General features: G+C 58.6%; 1 protein-coding gene across 1 annotated transcript; it reads right to left on the bottom strand.

The window, feature by feature from the left end:
- Nucleotides 1-1,567: 1,567 nt before the first annotated feature.
- On the bottom strand, nt 1,568-21,394 carry SMTNL2 (smoothelin like 2). The gene is made up of 8 exons (XM_022595968.2): nt 20,975-21,394; nt 13,627-13,717; nt 12,871-13,107; nt 12,126-12,201; nt 11,030-11,209; nt 9,925-10,042; nt 9,467-9,618; nt 1,568-2,650 (listed from the first exon to the last, which is right to left on the bottom strand). Exons 1-8 carry the CDS (start codon nt 21,362-21,364, stop codon nt 2,524-2,526), a joined length of 1,371 nt encoding a protein of 456 aa, XP_022451676.2. The 5' UTR covers nt 21,365-21,394; the 3' UTR covers nt 1,568-2,523.
- Nucleotides 21,395-21,610: the final 216 nt, after the last annotated feature.

Genomic DNA, 21,610 nt, shown 5'->3' with positions numbered 1-21,610 from the left:
AGAGCACTGACCACTGCAGCAGGGAAAACTGAGAACTTTTCGTCATCGAACACATTTGCGAAATGCGTTGGCCTTCACAGACTGTTCCCCGAACACCTGGCCTGAACGTTCTCCTCTAACCAGCATGTACAAGATCATATTCAGAAAGTGCTTATGAGCTCTCCCTTGGCTAGAAAAATCTCCATCAGCTGTCAGAGAAGCTAAAACCCATCTTGGCTCTGGAGAAACATTCCCTTCAGGGAAAAACACACAAGCCAATCTGGTCACTTAATAAGTTTTAACAAAATCCAGGTGAAGGGATCTGGGAAAGCAGAAGAATCTTATGGAATACAGGCAGCTCTGAGAAATCATTCCTCTCGGGAGGTGTTGTGGGGATGGGAAATAAACATGTGAGGCCATCTGTACCATGGTAGAAGGCGACTCGACGTCCAATTTCACAAATGGGAACTTTCCGTGCAAGACTGATCTAAAACGATGGCTTCCAAATGCCTTGAGACTGGGCGGCTTGCTCGCGTTCCGCCCACCCCCCTACTTGCCCCACACCTTGGAACCCTCAGGCTTTGTCTTGGAGATAATCAAGTTTCAAACCCCTTAACGCTTATGAGCCCTCATTTGCCCCTCCCCCCAAACCACAGACGAGAACATTACAGGACCTACTTTAAAGATATCTAGCCTGTATTACTCTGAATGTGAGACATGAGGGACACCATGCCTCAGTTTAAGAGAAATTGTTCATTTCCCCAGCAGGATCTGCTCTATTTTATGTGCAGAGGTGCAAGACCACATCTGCAATTCAGGAGAGCTCCGCTTAACACGTGCAAGGACTCAGGAATGTATAGGCATGCTTTTTATACAGCCCCTGTGTGCCTGGATTGGCTTTAGGTTTGAAACCCTAAACTTCAGTAAGAAAAAAAAAACCAGGTGCAGTGTCTTTGCTAAGAATAGGGCTCACCTTCCCAAGCCTCCACGAGACAAGAGCTGGAAAGGGAGTGGCTCCCACTGTGGAAGAATCCAAAGGATGGGACAAGGCTGCAGCCCGAACAAACAAACCTGCTGAGACCTACCAGTCACCCACTTGGCAAGCTCTGCCGTGGTCCTCCCGACACCCCCGAAGAGCTCTGTCCCCCAACACAGGGGACCACAGGTGACTCTGAGAAGGCACAGATGCTGGTGGTTAGAACACACTGCATGAGCTGAACACATATATTAACTCCTTAAAGGGAAGTCCTCCAAGTTCATGGCTAAAATCCAACCCAATTAGAAAATGCTTCTTGAATAAGAATAAGCTAATGGCTGCGGCTTTATAGAATCTAAAGATGTTCTAAGAAAACCCTAACAGCTTTTTTTGTACCACCGAACAGCTGTGAAAATAAACCAGTGCCCCTCGATGGGCTCCCCCACATGCGGGACCACCCCACTGCTGATCACAGATCTGTCAGTCAACTTCCAGGGGACAGAACTGCAAGGGGGGACTTTCTGTCCGTGCTCCTTCCATGACACGGAGACGGGTGACTGACAGGCAAACGCAAGAAAAGCAAATGTGATTTTCAACTTTCTGAGCGGTGATTTTGGTACAGAAACGGTTAAGGGTGGGGGGCGGGCGGGATGTAAGCAGATTTTCATTTGAAATGGATGAGAAATCTCTTATTCCCAGGCACCCCATCTCCCAAACAGAAATAACAAATCCCAAGCGAAGTGCGACACATCTTTTTATGTACAAACGGTCAGTGGTACAGATGGAGTTACTTTTTATAAATATATGCGTCAAATCCCTTAAAAGAAGCTGTGACTAAAAACCACCTCATGGCACCAAATGCCCGTCCTTCCCTAAAAGCGTTAACTTCCCGGGGGCCTACTCTCAGCCAAACACGTGTGGAGCCCTCCTGGGAAGGACAGGACCGCTTTGGGACCCGGCGAGAGCCCTCCCATTTCCCCAGAGAGCCGAGGTGACTTGCAGGTCAGCTGCTGCCCAGGACCTGGGAGTGATTAAACAGTTTCTTCCCAAGACTTCAGTCTTCTTTGTCAAGCTGCTGACTAAGCGTCTCTATATTTCCTGGCAGTGGCCCAGAGCGAGGGAGGAAAGGAACCTACAATAGTGTGAGGAAGTAGAAAACTCTGGGTGTTTGGATTAAAAAACACTTGGTAGTCAATGCAACCCTGTAAAGCCAATGGATCCAGTTCAGCAGAGGGAACACTGATTCAGGCTTCCAGAATCTACAGACAAGCATTATTATTATTATTATTTTTAAGGAAGGTAATTATTTAGCACCAATTTCTCTCTCTCTGGTAATACTTCCTTTTCCTTGGAGCCCTTGGCTGTGATCAGTGCAGTCAGTGCACGCAGCTCAGCGGTACTTTCCCATCAGTAACGCAGCCGGGCAGGTTGGGGAGCGCGGTTACGAGGCACAGAACAAACAGCTCTCTCACACCAGAATGGAACTCTGCTCGGGGGGCATCCTGACTCCGGGACACAGGCGGCCCCACCGACTCCTTCGGGGCTTGGCTCTCCAGCCCCGAGGGGCTTCACTCAAAGCGACGCAGGTGGTTGTACAGAGACTGGACGTAAGTGAAGACGCACATGGGGTCTGGCTTGCGGCCCATCACCATCATATCCTCCACCTCAATGAGGCGCTCACAGTTGGCCAGATTCCTGAAACACAGAAGCCGCATCAGAATGCCGGCCCCAGCCATCAGCCCCAGAACAGAGCTTGGCCCGGAGCTGGAGGCTCCCAAGTGCTCTCCAACTGTGAATTCACATCACCCCAGAAGAGCCTTTGCGGTTACTTTCTCTAATGCAGTGTTTCCCAGACTCCCACATCCAGGAACTGCCCTTACGACTCGTGTTTTTACATAACTAGACTTACTTTAAAATTTCAGTGAAATTCAGCTTCACTTTAAGGTTTCACTAAATTAAGTTCTGCTAAAAAATTCAATTTTATTAATTTAGACAAACTTATATTAATCGAAAAGGTTAGTTTTATTAATAAAAATTTAGCTCCAAAATTAAATTTCACTAAAAAAATTCAACGTGTATCAGCAGTATATGGAGAATCAGCACGGACTATAACAATAAATGTAAAATGAATAAAGTAAAAAATAAATTCACCCATATGCTTCCTAAAACAGTGTCTTTGGGCTTCCCTGGTGGCACAGTGGTTGAGGGTCCGCCTGCCGATGCAGGGGACACGGGTTCGTGCCCCGGTCCGGGAAGATCCCACATGCCGCAGAGCGGCTGGGCCCGTGAGCCATGGCCGCTGAGCCTGCGCGTCCGGAGCCTGTGCTCCGCAACGGGAGAGGCCACAACAGTGAGAGGCCCACGTACAGCAAAACAAAAAACAAAAAACGAAACAAACAAAAAAAAAACAGTGTCTTTAACCTTTTTTTTTAACCATAACCCATAGTTAGAGGTGTTTCATCGTGATTCATTCAGCACATGCATACATTTATGTGGAAATAAAGTTTCACAAAGATACTGACCTTTTCTACTACTCATATTTTCTCTAGATTTCGTCTTTATTTCTCTCCCCACCTCCTTTTTTTGTTTGTTTTTCTGTTTTGTTTGTTTTAATGCTGGTCGTGAGCCACTAAATTGATTTTATTATCTACTCAAGGGTCACAACAACTCAAAGTTTTTTTTTTGTTTTTTTTTTGTTTTTTTGTGGTACGCGGGCCTCTCACTGTTGTGGCCTCTCCCGTGGACGCGCAGGCTCAGCGGCCATGGCTCACGGGCCCAGCCGCTCCACGGCATGTGGGATCTTCCCGGACCGGGGCACGAACCTGTGTCCCCTGCATCGGCAGGTGGACTCTCAACCACTGCACCACCAGGGAAGCCCCCAACTCAAAGTTTTAAAAGTTGCTTCAAATCATCTTGTGAGCCTCCCCTCAACCTCGCCCTGGGCCCACCTCATGCTCTGGGAAATACTGGTTTAACTTCTGGCCCACTGGTGTAGATGCATGTGGAAACTGGGGCCTTTCACTGGGCTGCAAAAAAAAGCTGTTCCCTCTGCCGTTCCCAGCTTGGAGGGGGACTGAAGGTCCCGGCTTCAAGGTCTCATGGAGGTGGGAAGACGAGCATCCACCTGGGAGGTAACAGCAGGGACCCTCGCCAAGCCCAGCAAAGCCCCGCCCTGTGCCGAGCCAGACGCGTTATCAGGCTGAACCCAAAAGGCCCAAAGCAACTGCACTCGGTCCAATCAGCTTCAACAGCTGTGTGCACTCTTGTAGTTCCAGGGTCTCCGGTCTTTTTGCCCCCATATCCATAAGTCCATGAGTGACACTGTTCACATCCCAGCTGTATCCTTCCTAGCGATATGATTTGAGGACGACACTTAACTTCTCAGGGCCTCAGTTTCCCCGACTGGATAACAGCCACTTCACAGGGAGGTGGGAGGATTCATGAGCTAATCACACAACCAGCAGGAACGGTGTCTGGCACATCAGAAGAGCTCAATAAACGTTAGGAATGATCACTGTTGCTGTCTGTATTATCACGGTTCGCTCCAAGCAGCAGAGTGGGTCATCAGGGAAAAGAGGCCTGAACTGGAACTCTAAAGAGCTGGGTTCAGATCCCGGCTCTGCCCATAGCTTCATCCTTCTGTGCCATTTCCTCGGTGGAAAGTCAGCCCCCGACCTCCGCTCCCCCTCCCGGTGGGCTTGTTCTTGTTGGGAGGTGGTGCCTTGTACCCCAAGCACTTTCTCCCAGTCCCTGCCGGCTCCTGGGCCTGCGTGCTCCAAAGACAAGCACTGTAATATTAGCACGGGGCCCATCCTGTGGTGCTGGCCTGACGCCGGGCCTCCTATCAGAAACCGAAAGTCAGGGCGAAACGGAGACACCAGTCCTGGATCCCGTCGGCGGGCTCCCCCTCGGTTTGGAGCGGGCAGCTTGCAAGGGAAGCCGAGGGCTTCGTGGGGTGGCGAGTGGCTCTGGCCCGATAAGCGGGCACCCTGGCTGCCCAGGATGGGCCGGGGCAGGGCTCGGTGTCAGGGGAGTGGACGCTGTGACGAGGATATGCACGCAGAGGTGCTTTGTTGATAGTCAAGGACTGAAAACCTGAGTTCCTGGGGAGGCCGTGGACCTGAGTTCACCTCCTTGAGCTATCAGGTGGCGTCTGATGCCCTTCTCCCTACCTGCAGCGCAGGGAGAGCTCCTCCTACCCTCCCAGGGCTGCAGACGGAGAATGCCAGGTGTGTGCCCAGGTATCACCACTGACAGCAGTGGCCTCGGTACTCAGTCCCCCAGGAAACGTGGGCACCATTAGAACCCTAAACCTCAGCCTTGGAAGAGAACTGAAATCCCACCCTCCAAACACACCCCACCAGGCACCAGCCACCTGGTGAAGGCCCTGCCTCGGCCATGCTCCCCTCCAGGTTCAGGGAAGGGGCCCTAATTTCCTCCAAGCACCGTTCCTATCCCTCTGCGGGTGGCCCTGGCCAGGAGGAAGTTTTCCCTCACGTTTCTTACGCTATTTTGCCTCTTGGTACTTTCTACCTATTGGCCTCACAAGGCTATTCTCAGTCTAATTGCTTTTCCCCCCCACAAAAGAGCCCTTCACGTGTTGGAAGAGAATCTTAATGTCCATGTCTTTCCCTGAAACTAACCATGTCTGGTTCCTTCGCTGTGCCCCCAGTGGGTACCTGGGGGCCCTCCTCTGAGCAGGTTCTGGTTTCTCTCTAGAATTGCTGGCACGTCCCAAGTGTTGTCCAACTTGGGCTGGCCCCCGTTCTTCATTCTAGAGGCTGCACTGACCCTCCCACTAATAACATCCCTGCCCCTGCCCAGGGTGGCAGTCAGGACGGGCGCTAAGGCCTGACCCTGGTATCACCCTCTACCCCGCAGACAGGAAGCTATGGGCAAGGTGCTGGCTTCCCCAGAAACCAGAGGACTGAGCCCCTAACCATCTGGTCCCCACCCCACCCCAACCAGCCGTGACAGTAATGATAAGATTTCTAGAAGCTATGGACACAACTCCTGAGACAGGATGTGAGTAAAGGAAAATGACGATGAACACTGACTTTTATAAAAACATTTCAGTCTCAAAATATTACAGGCCCCAACTGCCTTTTAAATGAAAACAAAACTGCTTTTGTGAAAACACAAACTTGTTTTAAATAGTTCAAACAGCATGGAATAATCAGCCAAAGAAGAAAGTACAGGTCATTTCAAATGTCACTGCGCAGCAAGAACCAGAGCTATCGTTTGCCTACTACCAATTTTAGATGAATTAGCCCCATCTTGTTTGGGGTTAAAAAAGCGTTAGAGGATTTTCTCCTACTGCTCTCCTATTGTGATCTTCGTCACTACAGGGCTAGCCTGTCAGGCAGGCAGGTGGAGGAGGTGCCTGAGGGGTTATTTTTATTTGTCTAAGCCTTCTCTAAATGCAGCCTGGGATGCCAGGGCTCGGACTACAGCCTCCTATCTGGTTTTAGAGACACATGGGCACTACAAATAGCCTGGAAGCTCCTTCAGCTGGGCTGTAACCTGAGAGTAGGACACATTCCCCGCAGGGCAAGCGGGATCCTCAGCTACACTGGCCGGCCCCGGGCCTACACCGCACTCTCCATCTCGGCGGGGAACCACCTACTACAGGAGCTGGTCCTCCCGCTTTCCAAGCCCCCAACACCTGTCCCACGAGGGGAGCTCACTGTGTTGTCGACACCGCATCACTCACACAGATTAGGCCCCGGGGAATCTTTGGGGAGGTAAATTATCAGGGGGAGGGGCATCACAAACCCCTCTTACTCCCCAAGTTCTAGATGCGTCTCTGTGCTTTTAAGGCCCCTTGCTCGCCGAAGGGTCTGGAAGCTTCTCCTTCCTGATGTGCAGGGGCCCTGTCCACGGCTGCCTTTCCTTTCCAAAGGCTGTTCCTTCATCAGAGCCCAGGCTCCCGTCACCCTACACCGCCCACCGCAAACTGCCTTTCTGCTGCCTGCGTGGCCCTTGATGGCTTTCCCCCAGCCCCGCGTGTCTGCTTGGCTTTTGCTGGCAAAACTAAGGAGTGTCTGTTAAGACACTGGTAGCCAGTATCCTCAAGTAGGTGCCCCTGTGCCTTCTTTCCAGCTGTTCTAACCAGCTTATTGTCCAAGAAACTAGGTGAGCCCAGCTGCCATCCTCCCAGGAGGCCTCGGGCAGGCAGGCCCACCCTCCCAGCCCTGTCCCCCACACCTGTGAGCTGAGTTCCCGGATGACTCAGGAGGGGAGGCACCTTCCTCCCCCTCAGGCCGGCTGTGGGCGCCCCTCCCGGCCCTCTCTCGAGTCAGCAGATAAGCCAGAACTCATCTCAGGGGCCCGAAGCCCACCCTCCCCTCCCCTCCCCTCCCCTCCCCAGCTAGCCGGGAGCCGGCTCAGGCGGCAGGAAGGCGGGGCCCCGTTTTTACCACGTCCTTTGCTCTGGGTGGGAGGGAGGTACAGCCTGAAGCAGGCTCCCACGCCCCAACCCCAATGTGGGAGTAGAAGAAACATCTGGTTGGAGTCTGGAGGCTCTCTGAGCTCACACCTCGTGCTGGGAAAGCACAGCCACGAATGGCTCTGGCTCCGGTCGCCAAGGGAAGTTACGTTCCCTGCGAGCTGGGGTGCAGGGCCACCATCCTGGGGCCCGGGGCACCCCTCTCCTGCCACAGCCCAGCCTGGTCCAGGGCTGAGGGTGACCAAGGTGGCCGGGGCTTGAGCGGGCACCGCCAGGCCCACTGGACTCGATGAAGAAAAACTGTCAGGCAAGCGTGGCCTCACCCAGCGGTGGTGGTGGGGGGGTCTTGGGTGCCCACATCAGAGCCCGGGCCCTGTACACTCTGACCATCTGCTTTTCGACAGTCGCCCTTTCTGGGCTTCCAAGCAGCTGGGGAGGCGCCCCCTCCTCAACATCGAGCCGTTACACTTGGCGCTACTTCAGCATCGTCTGGATTCGGTTGTGTAACACGCTCTGCCCAAAGCTGTTTCCGCAATTAGTACGACAGCTAATCCTAAACAGCCAGGGAAGAGATGGCTTCCAAAGTACACAAGGAGTTCTTACGACCCCACGGGGGCGAGAGGCCACGCAGGTCATCCGAGACAACGCCGCAGGGGCAACGCCGGCACGCCAACAAGTCAGGGTCTCCGTTCTGCCCCTAGAGCGAGACCCGCAGTCCCGGGCACGGGGCTGTAACCTGTGAGCTCCAACTCCTTCCCCGGCCGGGCTTGGGGCCAGGTGTGGGGTGGAACAGACTCGGGGTGGGGGGGGGGTGGGCAGGCTAGGCTTCAGGGAGGGCTCTTCCAGCTCCGCCAGCACGTGAGAGCACCTCCCGGACGTGGGCACCGGGGTCGCGGACAAGACACGAGGGGGGTCAGGCACACACGGGTGGCCAGAGGCTCACTCCACCAGGCACAAAGGTGGGCGGCCAGGAGAGAATGAAAAATGTTCCCTCCAGGAAACTCAGCTCTGGGGAGGTCCTCCTGCCCTCTGACCTTCCTCCCCCTAATTCCACAAAGCCCAGCAACAGGCAGCCCTCAACACCCTCATCTCTGCCCCGTGCCTGCCCTGGACCGGGGGCACGGACTCGATGGACCGCAGCAATAGCTCCCCTGCCCTCTGCCTTCCGTGTCCAGCCCACGTGAGGCCCTGGCATGAGGGCAGGAGGTGGGGGAGGGCGGAGGGTTTACTCCCTCAGCTCCCTTCCTGCCGGGTCACTGTGAGCTGGTCGCACCCACTGCCCCAAAGTACAGCTCCTATCAGCCAGCCCTCTCCGCACAGCTGTTCTCCCCAGCCCGAGGGTACCCCACGGCGCCTGGCTCATCGCTCACTCCTGCCCACGTTTGCAAGGAAGCCCTTTGTTAAACCCTCCTGCCTACTCGGTTTGAAGGCACCTTCACCAGAGCACTCTTTGACACTCCCCTGAGGCACTGGGGGTAGCCCTCAGCCTATGACCAAATGCCAAGCTCCCCGAGCACCTCCTGAACCCAGAGTCACCCCTCACCCAATCTTCTCCCTATGAGCAGGTCTTAAGAAGGTAGGCAATTTCATATCAAACACTTTTACGACATTTAGGGAAGCAAAGTGTACCTACTGGAGAAGTCAGATATTATCCAGTTTCCTGCTGATCAGCTGCTGGGCTCTCCCAAGCAACTGTATCTCTCACCAGCCTGGAGAGGACAGGCTCAGCGCTCCGGCGGACCCTGTCCTACTGCCCCTTGCACTTTGTCTGTGGCTGGTCTGGCAGACTGCACACCAGAGGCTGGGTACCAGCCAAGAGGGCAGGTGCACGAGAAGAGGAGAGAGCCTGGCTCTACTACTGAGTGCCGGGTGGCCCGGGGAAAATCCCCCCTTCCTGGCCATAGTCTCTCCATCTACACGGGAGGCGACAGACTGGGTGGCCTCAAGGCTCTCAGGTCTGTGGACAGCTGCCCCCGTCCTGCCAGCCCCTGTGCTGGACGCAGGGCAGAACTCGGGCTTGGGGACTGGGAGGGGCTGGCAGCCAGGGGACCCGCCATACTCACTCGGCCATGGTGAAGGCCAGCTCAAAGTTCTGCCGCCGCTGCGCGGGGCTCAGGGCACTGTAGTCGAAGGCATCGGGGAAGAAGGAGTGCACCAGGGCGCAGAAGGCCATCCCGTCGCTCCAGCTGGAGGAGAAGTTCTGCAGGTCCACGTGCTACGAGGCCAACGCAGGGAGGTAAGGGGGAGCACAGCGCTGGCCTCAGCTCCTCCACCTGATTCGATCCCACGAGCAGGTCCTCCCAGCCGCTCCCCAGGCCCACCATCTACCCAGCTCAGCAACAAGCCGTGCCTGCTGGACTCCACCTGCAGCGGCTGGGGACCGATCGGGAGGGTACAGTTTCTCCAGCTCCTACCCCTCCGCCCCAGACTGGGGCTCCCGTCCCGGCCAGGGGAACAAGAGTGGGGGGGCGGTGCCCACTCCCACCTCTGGCTGGGGTCCCGGCGGCCAGGCCAGGCTCACCTGGTAGCCGAGCGTCTTGTTGCGGCACCACTCGAGCAGAATCTGCTTGATGCTGCTGGCGCTGGCCACGCCGAAGCTCTGCGAGCGCTTCAGCTTCGCCCGGGTCTCACCCTTCCCCCTGCAGAGAGAGGGCAGGCCTGCTGGGTGGCTGGGGGGCTGCCCCTCGGCTGCCATCTACTCCGAGAATGTGCCGCACCTGCTCACCCAGGTAGCACGCAACCCTCCCAGCCCCACACCCACGTCTAGGCATGAGCCCCCCCATCCCAGGGCACAGCCTCCTTTGATGGAGTCTGGCACGACCAGATCCCTTCCAGCCTCCATGTCCCCTGTTTACTTCCCACATGGGCAATCCTGGGGCAGAGGACCTGAGGCCGCATGTGCCACTGCCGTCTGCCTGGAGCACACTCCCCGCTTCCCTTCATCCCACCCCTCCTCTGAGCCTCCCTCTGGGGCTGCCCTCTTTCCTAGCCTGGAGCAACGGTTTCTTCCTCTGGGCCCCAAGGACACTCCTTAATGGCCAAGAACAGGTTGTCTGGGTCAGCAGGACACTTCCTGGGTGTCCCTTCTGACTCACTAGAGTCAGAGCCTTGGGAGCGGGACTGGGGGTGGTCATCATCAAATATGCCTGGGCCGCACCCCACAAGCAACAGGCATCAATACCACCAGCGGACAGGAGCGCTGGATAAATTGCGTGCAGAGGTGGATCCCATCTGGGAGCGGGGGGTGGGGCGTGATAGGGGGCTGGTCTTGCTGTGTCACCTCCAGCTACTGCTGGGCATCCCAGTGACTGCCCTCTGGCCTCTCCAGTCACGCCCTGAAACCAACTTCTCCAGTTGGGTGAGGAATGTGGGTGTGAGGGCAGCCGGGGTCCCTCCAGGACTCGGGGAAGGGGGCCTAGGCTCTCCCCAGGCCTTGCCTGGCCCCCTGCCCCCTCCTCTCCTTCCCTCAGCCTGCTCCGTAGCTGGCCCTGACCTTGTGTCTTGTCCAAGAGGTCACATCTTGGGGAACTGCCCCCGCACTGTGCCTGCCTGACCCTAGTCTGGGCCCAGGCCTACTCTGGGGGCCCAGACTGGTCTGGGGGGCGGGGGGGTGAGAGCATCCGTACTTGCCAGCTGTATCCTGCTCCCATTTCTCAAATAACGCCTTCCGGGCCTGCGCCCCCGAGGTGCGGGGCAGCGTCTGCGACCTCACCAGCTCCCGGCGACGCTCCCCCTGCCGATGGGCCTGGGTCGTGGCTGGCGGCTGCGGGGATGGGAGAGACTCGGGTGGCATCACCAGAGGTGGGCTGAGGAGAGAAGCACGGAGTCAGGAACACAGACCCGCCCATCACTAGCTCACCTGGGCCCCGGGTCCCCCACCCCACTGAGTGTAGAACGAGGCAGCAACCGGGCTACAGGCAGGGAGGAAGCACCACTTGCTCTAGTCCCCAACCGGTTCTGCAGCTTTTCCAAACTGAGCTGCTGTCCGAGGCAGGCCTGGCCGGCAGCGGGCCCCTCTCTGAGCATCGTCACCCCTCGCAGGTGTCCGTGCCTGGGCTGAGCGGGGTGGGGGTGGGGGCATCCTCCTCGCGGGAGGTGTAGGCAGAACCGGCCTCACCAGGACCAGGCCCCCTCCTCACCACCAGGAAAAAGACCCCCTTTGTTTCTCCCCTGCAACAGTTTTCCAGAAAGCCACAATTCTCCTTTTATTACTGAAAGGGGGGACAAAAGCCAAGCCAGCCTCTATCCCCAGCTCCGATCACAATCCAGTGGGCCTGGAGGAGAATGGGGACAACCACAGGCCAGGAGGCAGCAGACCTGCCCCAGCCTAGAGACGTCCTCAGCCGCGGGCGGAAAGCAGGATGGGTGGAGAGGAAAGTGGGAGATTGCCCCACGCTCCATCCTCCTGTGGGGACTGAGACACCCCCTCCAATCTTTGCACAGACTTCCTTTCAAGGGTCCTAAGAGAAACCAGCCCGAGGCCCTATATATATATATTCTCCAAACAAAACCCTCCACCTAGCCCCGAGGCCTCATGTCCTCTGCTCAAACCCCACCCATCGACCCTGCTCTCCCTTGGAACCAAGCCCAGGAGGGTGCCTCATCCTGGGTCAGCAAGGGAGCTCCCTGCAGGGGCCCGGGCAGCCCGAGTTCAAGGCAAAGTCCAGACGCTGCCTGGGGAGGGCTGACCTCCCCCGACCGGGGACTGGGGCCCAGACTCACCTGCCGTTGTTCCTGCTGGCCGTCACTGCCCCGTAGCCAGAGCTGGATAAAGACCGTGGGAGAGAAGAATTCTTCTCTTCGGGACAAAGCAAGGGAGAGAAATAACAAACCCTGGCCTCGGGGAGGGTCACCACTGCCAGCCTCCCTTCCTCTGACCTGGCCCTGTGCCGTTTACCCAGCGTCACTCAGGGCAGGAGCAGGACCCCTGGGCTAAGCTGGCCCTGCCTCGGCCAACAGTTGAGGAGAAAGGATGCTGGGAACATACAGCAATGACATAAAAGAGGCCTTTTAAAGCGTCCCCCGCCCCCAGCCCCGCTTTTGAGAGCACAGAGCCCAGGGCCTCTTGTGCTACGTATCCAGCAAACACTTTGTTCCCGAGCCCTCATTCTGGAAATCCACACAGCCTAACCCCAGGACACACCACTGAGGCCTGACCCCAGGCCCAAGACAGGCCCCGGGGACCACGTCAAAGTGTGCAGGGTAAGAGGCCACCTTCTAACCACAGCCTCGACCTGCAGTAAAAGCCACAGTCGTCTCCCGTGGGGGACGAGGCTACTTTACAGCATCTCTGGGGGGAGGAGTCGGGAAAGATGAGCCCCATCTTATGGAGCAGATGAGCTAGGGAAGGGGGTCGCAGTGACAGCAGAGGGGGGCTGGGGCTTGCCCAGGTTTCCTGAGTCTCTTGCCAACTGCCGCCAGCCCCTGCCCTCCCCCCCAGTTTGAGGCCATGCCCTCCTGCTCCTACCAGTGGGACTGGGAGTCCAGGGTGTGGTGGCCTCGCTGGGGCTGAGGCCCCCCAGGACGGTGGCAGACGTGGGCGAGAGAGTTGCGGCTGACGTCTCCCCAGAGAACCTCTCGGAGACTCGCGTGATAGCCGTGACTGGCTGGTGAGGCAGCCGCAAGGAGAGGCTCGCAGGGCGAGGCTTGGGGGGTTCTGGTGCCGGGACAGTTTGGGAGGTCTCAGGGGGTCCATCACCTGGACCTGGAACATGGGACCAGCAGGGTTGGGGGTGTCAGCCGTGGCATCCACAGGGGCCTCAGACCCTCCCAGGAGGACTCCAGTCTCTGTGAACCTTCCTCCCACCTCCTCCAGGAAGGCCTCGCTGACCACTCCAGCCTCCCTGACCTCCCCCTGCTGCGGACGTCTCGCTGCTCCAACCAGAGCTGGCGTCTGCTCCAACTTTCCCTCATAGACAGTTCAATAAATAGTCGTCTATCAGTCCACTTTCTACCCTGTTCAGTGCTTGGACGATTCCTCAGCCCCTGCTTGCATTCCTCCAGAAACAGGGGAGCTCACCACCTTCCGAGATCTCTCATTTTCTTCTGTGTTTACACAGTTCTACTTCACACTGAATGAGGCTGCTCTCCTGGCAGCCTCACCACCCGCTGGGGTTTAGGCTCAAGCCCTCCATCCCTGACAAGGGGTGGCCTGGCCCAGAGGCATGGCCGAAGCCCTGACCCCAAAGCTACCCAGCCCGCTCTCCTCTGCCGCCAGCCCTACCTGCCCCAGGCTGGTGCCCGTTCTCGACGATGCACGAGTTTGAGGTCCTTCTCATCTCCGACTCTCCGGCCTCGTCATGGTGATCCACGCTCTACAGAGAGACAAACACCACCGAGGCCTAGTCAGCCGGGGCCAGCTGCCCGCACCCCCTGCGACCCCCCTGGTTCTGACAGGGCAAACAGCACTCAATTTTGAGAGAGACAGCCCCAGGAAGGTACAGTGATGGGCCAAGGTCACACAGGACTCAGTCTCACCAGCTGAGCCCCCAGGATCCTGGAGGCAAACACCTCCACGGGGCTCATCCCAGACCCCCAAAATGCTAGGGACAAATGTCAAGACTGGGAGTTCTGAAAGCATGTGCAAGGCGCCCTACCCCTTCCCCCAGGCTGGACCAGATGCCTGGGGTCCAGAGAGCCTGGCCCTTGCTCGTCCCGGGGGCTGCCTGTGTGGGAGCAGCCTAAACCCAGCAACATAAGGTCCTTCCGGGCCAACGATGGGCCCAGGAGCCCTCACGCTGCCGGGTCACAAGGATTTGCCTGGATGTCCAGAGCACAGAGGCCTGATTGGCTCCATGGGGCCCCTCCATCTCCTCTGGGCTACAGCAGTGGGGGGTGTCATGCAGAGAGAGAGCCAAGACCAAGAGCCAGCAGGCAACCTGGCATCCTGGCTGTGTCGCCAGCCACCAGGTGACCCAGGTCAGGTCGTGCCCACTCTGGGTCGGTTTCCCTGTTCGAGATGAGGGAGTAGGTTATGCAAAGCCTCTGCCATTCCAGCATCTGCCAAGCGTCAGGTCCTTTTTCTGGGCATGCCACTTAAACCAACTTGCTTCTGTCCCCCCAGGAAGATGCCACCACACCCATTTTACAGATGGGACCTGAGGGCTGAGAGAGGGGATGTGAGCAGTCCAGGTTACACAGTGAGAAACAGCTGAGATTTGTGGCCAGGAGGGATGTTGTCCTCAACCTTGGCTCTGCCCTGGTCACAGTGAGGAAGGCTGGAGGGCTCGGAGCATCTGTGAGGATGGTAGGGTCTGCCCTGCAAGAGGAGAACACAGGCAGACCCCGATCCGGGGCTCTACTAAGAGCCCAGGATGAGTGGCTTGAGAGGTGGCCGTACCTCTCCTTAGACGACTCCAGACTACCTAGCCCCCTTGTCTACCAGGTTCCCAGAATGACAAAGGCCCATCCTTGGCCCCCGATGGCTCAGCTATCACTGCAACCAGTGCAAGAGGTGTCCACCCTGCCATGGGGGGGATCAGTCTGATGGGGGAGCCAGGGCTGTGAGCGGATGACAACAAGCCAGCATGAGGGTGTGTGCCTAAGACAGACTTCATCCAGCCCCGTGGGCCAGGAAGGGCCTCCCAGAGGCAGGGGTAGCTGAGAGCCAGTCTAGAGTAAGCCAGGTGGGACCAGGAGTGGAAGCGACCAGTATCTGCCAAAGCAGATAGACAGCAAGGCACAAAGCATTCTGATCTGGTGGCTGGAGAAGCACCATGCAGCCCAAGGTGCCAGCCTGGAGAACTTGGACTTGACTCCTTGGACAAGAAGGAACTGAAGGTTGTCAGCTGTGTTTTAGGAACATCCTTCAGAAGCCAGTGACATAGTGCCATGGAAGGGGGCGACCAGATGGCCAGTTACCTCACTAGTCCCACATGGGGACCTGGGGAGGAGAGATGGGGCAGTGAAAAAGGACTCAAAGGTTTGGGGAGAGTAAGTGGATATGGAGGGATGGGGGAGTCACACCTCTTTCAAGCCTGGGCTTTGGGCCCAGCTGACTTGACTATGGCGGTGGGGGGGGGATCGGTGGGAAAATAAGAACTTCAATTTGGGACATGATGAGTGTAAGGTGTCCTTGGGGCATCAAGGGGTTGAGGTCAGGAGGCAGCTGGATATTTGAGTCTGAAGTTTAAGAGGAAGGACGGACAAACGATGGAGAAACAGGGCTCTCCCATCTGGAGCCCAGCAGAGGAAGAGCAGGCTCGGGGCCGATGGGGCCTGCGATGGGCACCACACCTGGGGGCAAAAGAGGCACCTGCAGAAGAGAATAAGAAGCAGCGGCCAAAGCGGGGAGGAAGAAAACCAGAAGAACGTGGAGAAAGGCAGGTGGAAGTGTGTGGAGAAGGCTGGCGTGTCAGCGGCTCCAGAGGTAGCCTCAGGTCAAGAAAAAGAAGGTCAAGACAAGATCTAAAAAGGTCCTTTGGGTTTAGCAAAAAAAAGAGGTTCTTGGTGACAGTTCAGGAGCTGAATCAGAGGTGGGGGTGGGTGCAGGAGACAGCCTCGGGGAGAGATGGAGACACGGAACCTGCAGCCATGAGGGGCGGGGGGAGGGGCTCCTCCAGGTGGACGAGGTAGAACAATGTTTATAGGCTGAGAGAAAGGCTCCAGCCGGGTGATGGGACCCTCTGTGCGGTGGGGACCCTGGGGAAGTGGGAGAGGACAGGACTCGAGCCTGGGGAGAGCCTGGGCTTGGAGGGGAGGTGACTCCTCCAACTTCCGATTCAGGAGGATGGAGCGGGACAGGCCGGCCCCACTCGCGGGAACACTGGAGAAGAGGGGGCAACTCCTGACACCTCAGAGTGGGGAGGGCACCCCTAGAGCCTAAACTGAAGCCAGCTCGGCAGAGGAAGGAGAAACAGCCAGTCCATCCTGAACCCAGCCCCCACCCGTCACCAGGGCGCTCAGCTCTGGGGGCTTCACGTCCTGCCCGCCCACTCTACTCTGGTCCAACAGGTTCTGCAGGTCTAGGCGGAGGTCTGGAGGGCCCGGCCACTGGTGAAACCATTTCCCCAGGAATGTGGGTCTCTCTGGGCCCCCTGCCGCCACCGCAGACGCCTAGCCCCCACACATTGCAGGCCCCGTACCCACCCCATGATGCCCCAGGGGGACCAGACGCCACAATCAGGCAGGAAGCAGGTCCTGGACCAGCTGGATTCCTGCCAAGGGGTCTCCGGCAAAGCAGGAGGGAAAGGGGATGGGGCTGACTCACGCCGGCAGGCCGGACTCCCCTCGCTACGCCATCCCCGAGACTGGGACCCACTGCTCGCTCAACCCATCCAGAGATCCCCCTCCAGCCCCTCATACGAGCCTGGTGGGTGGGGGTCATCCCTAACCTCACCCCGTGACCAAAGGCAGCAGCAGAGTCAAGGTTTGGGTCTCCTACCCCAACCCAGGGCTCTATCCACAAAGCGCTCATGCTTTCCAGGAGCAGGAAAGACAACTCAAGACAAATTTGTGAGGCCGGGCCCTGGAGGGGGAGGGGAGGAGGAGAGCGGGGTAAGTGCTCCAGCAGGATCTGAGTCCCTGAGCCCACCCACAGGGCCCCCAGCATGCATGCTCCCCCAGTGGTCTTCCTTTGGTGGGGGCAGCCTGATTCAGCCACAGGGAAGGGAAGGGGGTGGGTTCTGTGTGCTGGGGTCAGAGTAGAAGTCACTGGAGAGCCCTGGGGATGAGACAGGTCCTGGGGAGCTGGCTCTCGCACTCCCAAGATCTGGGCTTTGTTTGAAGAAGGGGGAGGCTCCCTGTGAGGAAGCCCAGGCCTGGGAATGTTCGGGGGAGAGGCGGGGGGTGGTGAGTCTTATTTCAGGGACCCTCTCCCTGGGGAAGTGTTTAAACACTGTTGTGAGGCCAGGAATAATAGTTCAGGCACTCTTGGGGCTGCCTGACCCCACGTGGGCTCATGCGCCCGGGCAGGGGAGCACGTCTGCGTGCCTAGCACAGCCCACAAGCCGCCAGAACCCCCATCCTGAGCCCCTAACACGGCTGCTCCGTCCTCCTCCTCCCTCACACCACAGTTTTAAAGACTCAATTCAAACTTCTACCCAAAGCATTTCACTCTCTTATCACACAGTGTGTCTGGGAAAGGAAGGCAGATAAGGCAAGTCTGGTTTCTTTCACGCCGGACCTCGATGCTGCTCCTGGCCATCTCACGTGGGGACCCGGTGGCTCCAGCTCAGCTGAGGACATTTCCAGGGACCAACTCTGGCACAGCCTCCTGGGCCAGGCCTGGCCTCAGGCTACCCTCCACTAGCCAGACCACAGCTGTGGCTCCGTGGACACTCTTACGAACCGATCAGGTTGATGTCACTGTTATAACTACGCAGCCCACTCGGCACAGGGGCCAAACAGGGATGGGCCAATCCCCCTTGGATGCAAGGAGACTGAGGTCCAGCTGGGAGATGTCCCTAAGGCCTCACAGCGAATGTGCCCAAGGCAGCTCCTATTTGCTGCAGGGTCTCGGGCTTCCTACAGGGAGTCCTCCTGATTATTCCCACCCTACTGCCCTGCCCTCTCCCTCCTCCCAGAGCCTCCCTGGCTACTCACTACCTAGCAAGGTCAAGGTTTGTGCACTCAGAATTGGATTACTAGATCAACCCTGCATTGAGTTCAGGGCATAAGTATATGCTGAATATGACCCACCTCCCACCCCTGCAGTCCCTGGTTTGAAACTGCAGGAAGCAAAAGGGTCTCAACCAAGGGTCTCTACATTTCATTGCCTGTTACAGAGGGGCAGTGGAACACCGGCCTCCGCACTGCCTGACGACTGCCACCACTGGCTCTTGTGCGCGGATGAGACCCTCCTACCCAGACCACCCTGCCCCCCCCGACCCCCAGCAACACACACGTGGGAATATGGGAGTATGAGAGGCCAGACAGCCCCAGCGCCCAGCTGACACTTTCCAGTCTCACCCTGGAGCCCCGATTCCTTGTTCACGACCAAGTGTCCGCTCACAAGCTGCCAGTAACAGCCCATGAACAAGAACGTGTGGATGACTCTGCACAGCACCCTCCCTGCCAGAAACTGGCTCGGAGCCCGGGTGGGCGAGAGAGAGGTGGGCTGCAAGAGAAGTGGGGACCAGCGCCTCTGGTAGGGCAGGGAGAAGCTGCCTCAGGCCCAGGGAGCCTCTGATCCCACTGGAGGCCTCGACCATCCTCTACCCGCAGCGCTCAACTCTGCTGGCTGTTCCACCTCCCTTCGCTTTTTTTTTTTTTTTTTTTGCGGTATGCGGGCCTCTCACTGCTGTGGCCTCTCCCGTTGCCGAGCACAGGCTCCGGACGCGCAGGCTCAGAGGCCATGGCTCACGGGCCCAGCCGCTCCGCGGCACGTGGGATCCTCCTGGACCGGGGCACGAACCCGTGTCCCCTGCATCGGCAGGCGGACTCTCAACAACTGCGCCACCAGGGAAGCCCCTTTCAGGCTTTTTTGAAGTCCAGAACCTACTCCTCAACTGTGTCTCCATCCTCATCCCTCAACGAGGGGCAGCGTCCCTGCTGACCCCCAACCTCTTCTTCCAGAAGGACTTCCCTCTCTCCATGTCTAAGAATGGGCTTTCCAGGGCCTCCCAGCCCCCTGGCAGCTTCCTGGACTCTGCCCAGGGCTCTGGCCTCACCCTCTCCTTCTGCATGGCTGCCCTTAAGACCTCACCCATTCTAGGGCTTCAACCACCGGTTCTGCCCCGATGTCCCCCTGACCTCCGACCTCGACCGGATCTGTGACTCCGCCTGCTCTGGGACACCTTCGCCTGGATGTCCCACAGCCTCACACCCTCAGCACAACCCAAATGGAACCCAGCATCTCCACCAGATGTGTGATTCAGGAGTCCCCCAGCAGGGCTCCCCAAGCTCTGGCTGTCCTCTCCTTGGACCACCACATTTAAGTTATCCTGTCTCCAGCCACCCTCCAACCTGCCATCCATCCATGGACCTTGCTGGATACAAGGAGGACCCTGTCCTTCCCCTGCCCGGTGCCCCGTGCCTACCAGCTCCATAGCCAAGAGGACTAGCCCACCCCACGTGACTAATTCCCCACTGAGAAAACTTAGATGACTGGAGAGATTCCTCTCACATATTTGCGTGAATTCATGTACCTATTTACACGACTCTGAAAGCATTTTTCGAAAACTTGGACAGCTGCTTTCACGAGCAGACAAGTAGCAAATGTGTGTTAAAATAAAATCTCAGAAACAGCCGATGACACAGTTTATTAGGTACGTGTGAGCTCACAGTGGTGATCTTATACCATGGTCAAACAGTGGTCATGCTTATAGGACAGAATTAAGTGTATCCATTTCTAGGCACTTCACACGGAGCACCGGGACACCCAGGAGCTCTGCCACCAGCATGTTTAAGAACCTCTCACCCCACCCCCCAAGGCAGAGCCCAACTCCCCGGCCCAGCATCCAGGGGCCTTCACAACTCCTCCCTCTGCTCTCATACCCACCAGGCTCCCCTCCGGCTGGTGAGTCCTTCCAGCCTCTCTGAGGCGGCAGGCACAGCCCCACACACCGCCCCCTGAACGAGCAGCAGCAGGTCCTTGGCCTCCAGCACAAAGCCAGCCTGAGACATCCACCGGGACGGGACAATCGTGTTTGGAGCAGAACATCTGCTCTGGCTGCCCGCGATGTTGGTACTGCTCGGTCTGGGGCCATCGCCCACCCTGGCTGGGACCTCCAGGGGCAGGGGCTAATCTGATCCCCCTCCTCCTGGCCCCTGGAGGTGCAGCCCAACCCACACAAGAGATTTGAAGGTGTGATGGATTGAACCAAGGAGGGACTGCAGGTGCACACTACCCAGACCCTGGCACCCCAACCCCGGAGCACACGCCTGGCAGGGTGGGAAATCCCACCTAAGGGCCACTGCACACACCACAGGAACCTTCTTACCCGCCGCTCCAGGAGGCCCCAGGCTCAGGGGAGAGACCTCCACCCCACACCCACGCCGTGTGGGCCTCTGGCAGATCATTGACCCCGGAAATCTAGACTGCTCACGACTGGTTCCCCCTGGCCCCCACCGCCACCCCGTTTCTCCCTTCAAGGTAAGGATTTACCCCCTGCGAGTTCCCAAACGCCGCTGCCCCGGCTGCGCCCCAGCAGACGGCGTCCTCCTGCCCCCAACACACACCCGGGCTTGAGTTCTCAATCTGGGTTAATCAATAACCTGAACCGTCAGGCCTCAGTGAAGCGGCATCGCAGGGGGCGCGTCAATGGAGGTGTGGGAGTGGGGAGTGGGGTGGGTTGCTGACCACCCCAACACGCCGGCTGGGCCCCGGGCGGTGTTAAACAGCGCCCAAGCCCTTAGTGCCACGGGACAGCAGAGAGAGGGGGACAGAACTCGGGGCGAACAGGGCCCGGCTGCAAAGAAGGGAGGGGCCCCAAGACAGGTGCAGCAGGCAGGCTAAGCCGGTGCTTCGCCGGATGGTGGCCGGACCCCCACGACGGAGTCGCAGCGGCGGGTGGCAGGGCAGCGCCCAGTCCCGCAGGCGCACGCACTCGGGACCTATAGGCGCGGCGGGGGTCGCGGAGCCCTCCTCCCCCGGCGCACGCGCACAGGCGCCGGCGCTCCCCGAGGCTCACCTGGCCTCGGCCGGACAGCGAGAAGGTGGCGTGGCTGGCAAAGCGCGCGGTGCCCAGACGGGGCGCGCGGTCCGGGACGCCAGGCGCGGGCGGAGGGCTGGGCGTGCCGGGCGCGGGGGCCAGCCCGGTCGTCAAGCCCAGCGCCTCCACCTGGCGCGTCAAGCGCTCGAGCTGCGCCTGCAGCCGCTGGTTGTCGCGCTGCAGCTCTGTCACCGTGCGCGCCAGCGGTCCGGCCAGGTGCAGCGCCTCGGCCACGCGCTGCTCCACGCCGCGCTGCAGCCCCTGCATGTCCTCGTGCAGCGCGCGCACCGCGCCCGCCAGCGCCGCCTCGTAGCGGCCCAGCGCCTCGCGCACCGTGCGCGCCTCCTCGGCGTCGGGGGCCGGCTCCATGATGGGGCAGAGCGCTTACGTGTGAGGGATATCGGGCCTAGCCGGGCGAGCAGTCGACCTCCGCAGCTCCGGGCAGCAACTGGACGCCCGCAGCCGGGTTCTCCCGAGGGTTGGTGGGAGGGGCGGGCAGGGGGCGGGGCGGGCCCCGCGAGCCGGGGGACTGGGCGCCGCGCGGGGGCGGGGCCTCGGGGGCGGGGCCAGGCGGCTCGGAGGGGGGGGATAGCCCCTGTCCAGTCGACCCGAGGG

Source organism: Delphinapterus leucas, chromosome 19 (assembly GCF_059928025.1).
Source record: "Delphinapterus leucas isolate spDelLeu-1000000601 "Yukka" chromosome 19, BTC_Dleu_Yukka2, whole genome shotgun sequence".
NCBI classification, from domain to species: Eukaryota; Metazoa; Chordata; class Mammalia; order Artiodactyla; family Monodontidae; genus Delphinapterus; species Delphinapterus leucas.
Note: the sequence above shows the minus strand (reverse complement) of the source record. Positions and strands in the feature narration are given on the sequence as shown.

What these genes read in the sequence shown, in the direction of transcription:
- SMTNL2 (XM_022595968.2), bottom strand. Translation starts at nt 21,364, where the DNA reads ATGGAGCCGGCCCCCGACGCCGAGGAGGCGCGCACGGTGCGCGAGGCG. An exon ending in CGCTGTCCGGCCGAGGCCAG is followed by an intron (nt 13,718 to 20,974) that starts GTGAGCCTCGGG and finishes GTCTCTCTGTAG; the next exon opens with AGCGTGGATCACCATGACGA. An exon ending in GCCAGCAGGAACAACGGCAG is followed by an intron (nt 11,210 to 12,125) that starts GTGAGTCTGGGC and finishes TTCTCTCCTCAG; the next exon opens with CCCACCTCTGGTGATGCCAC.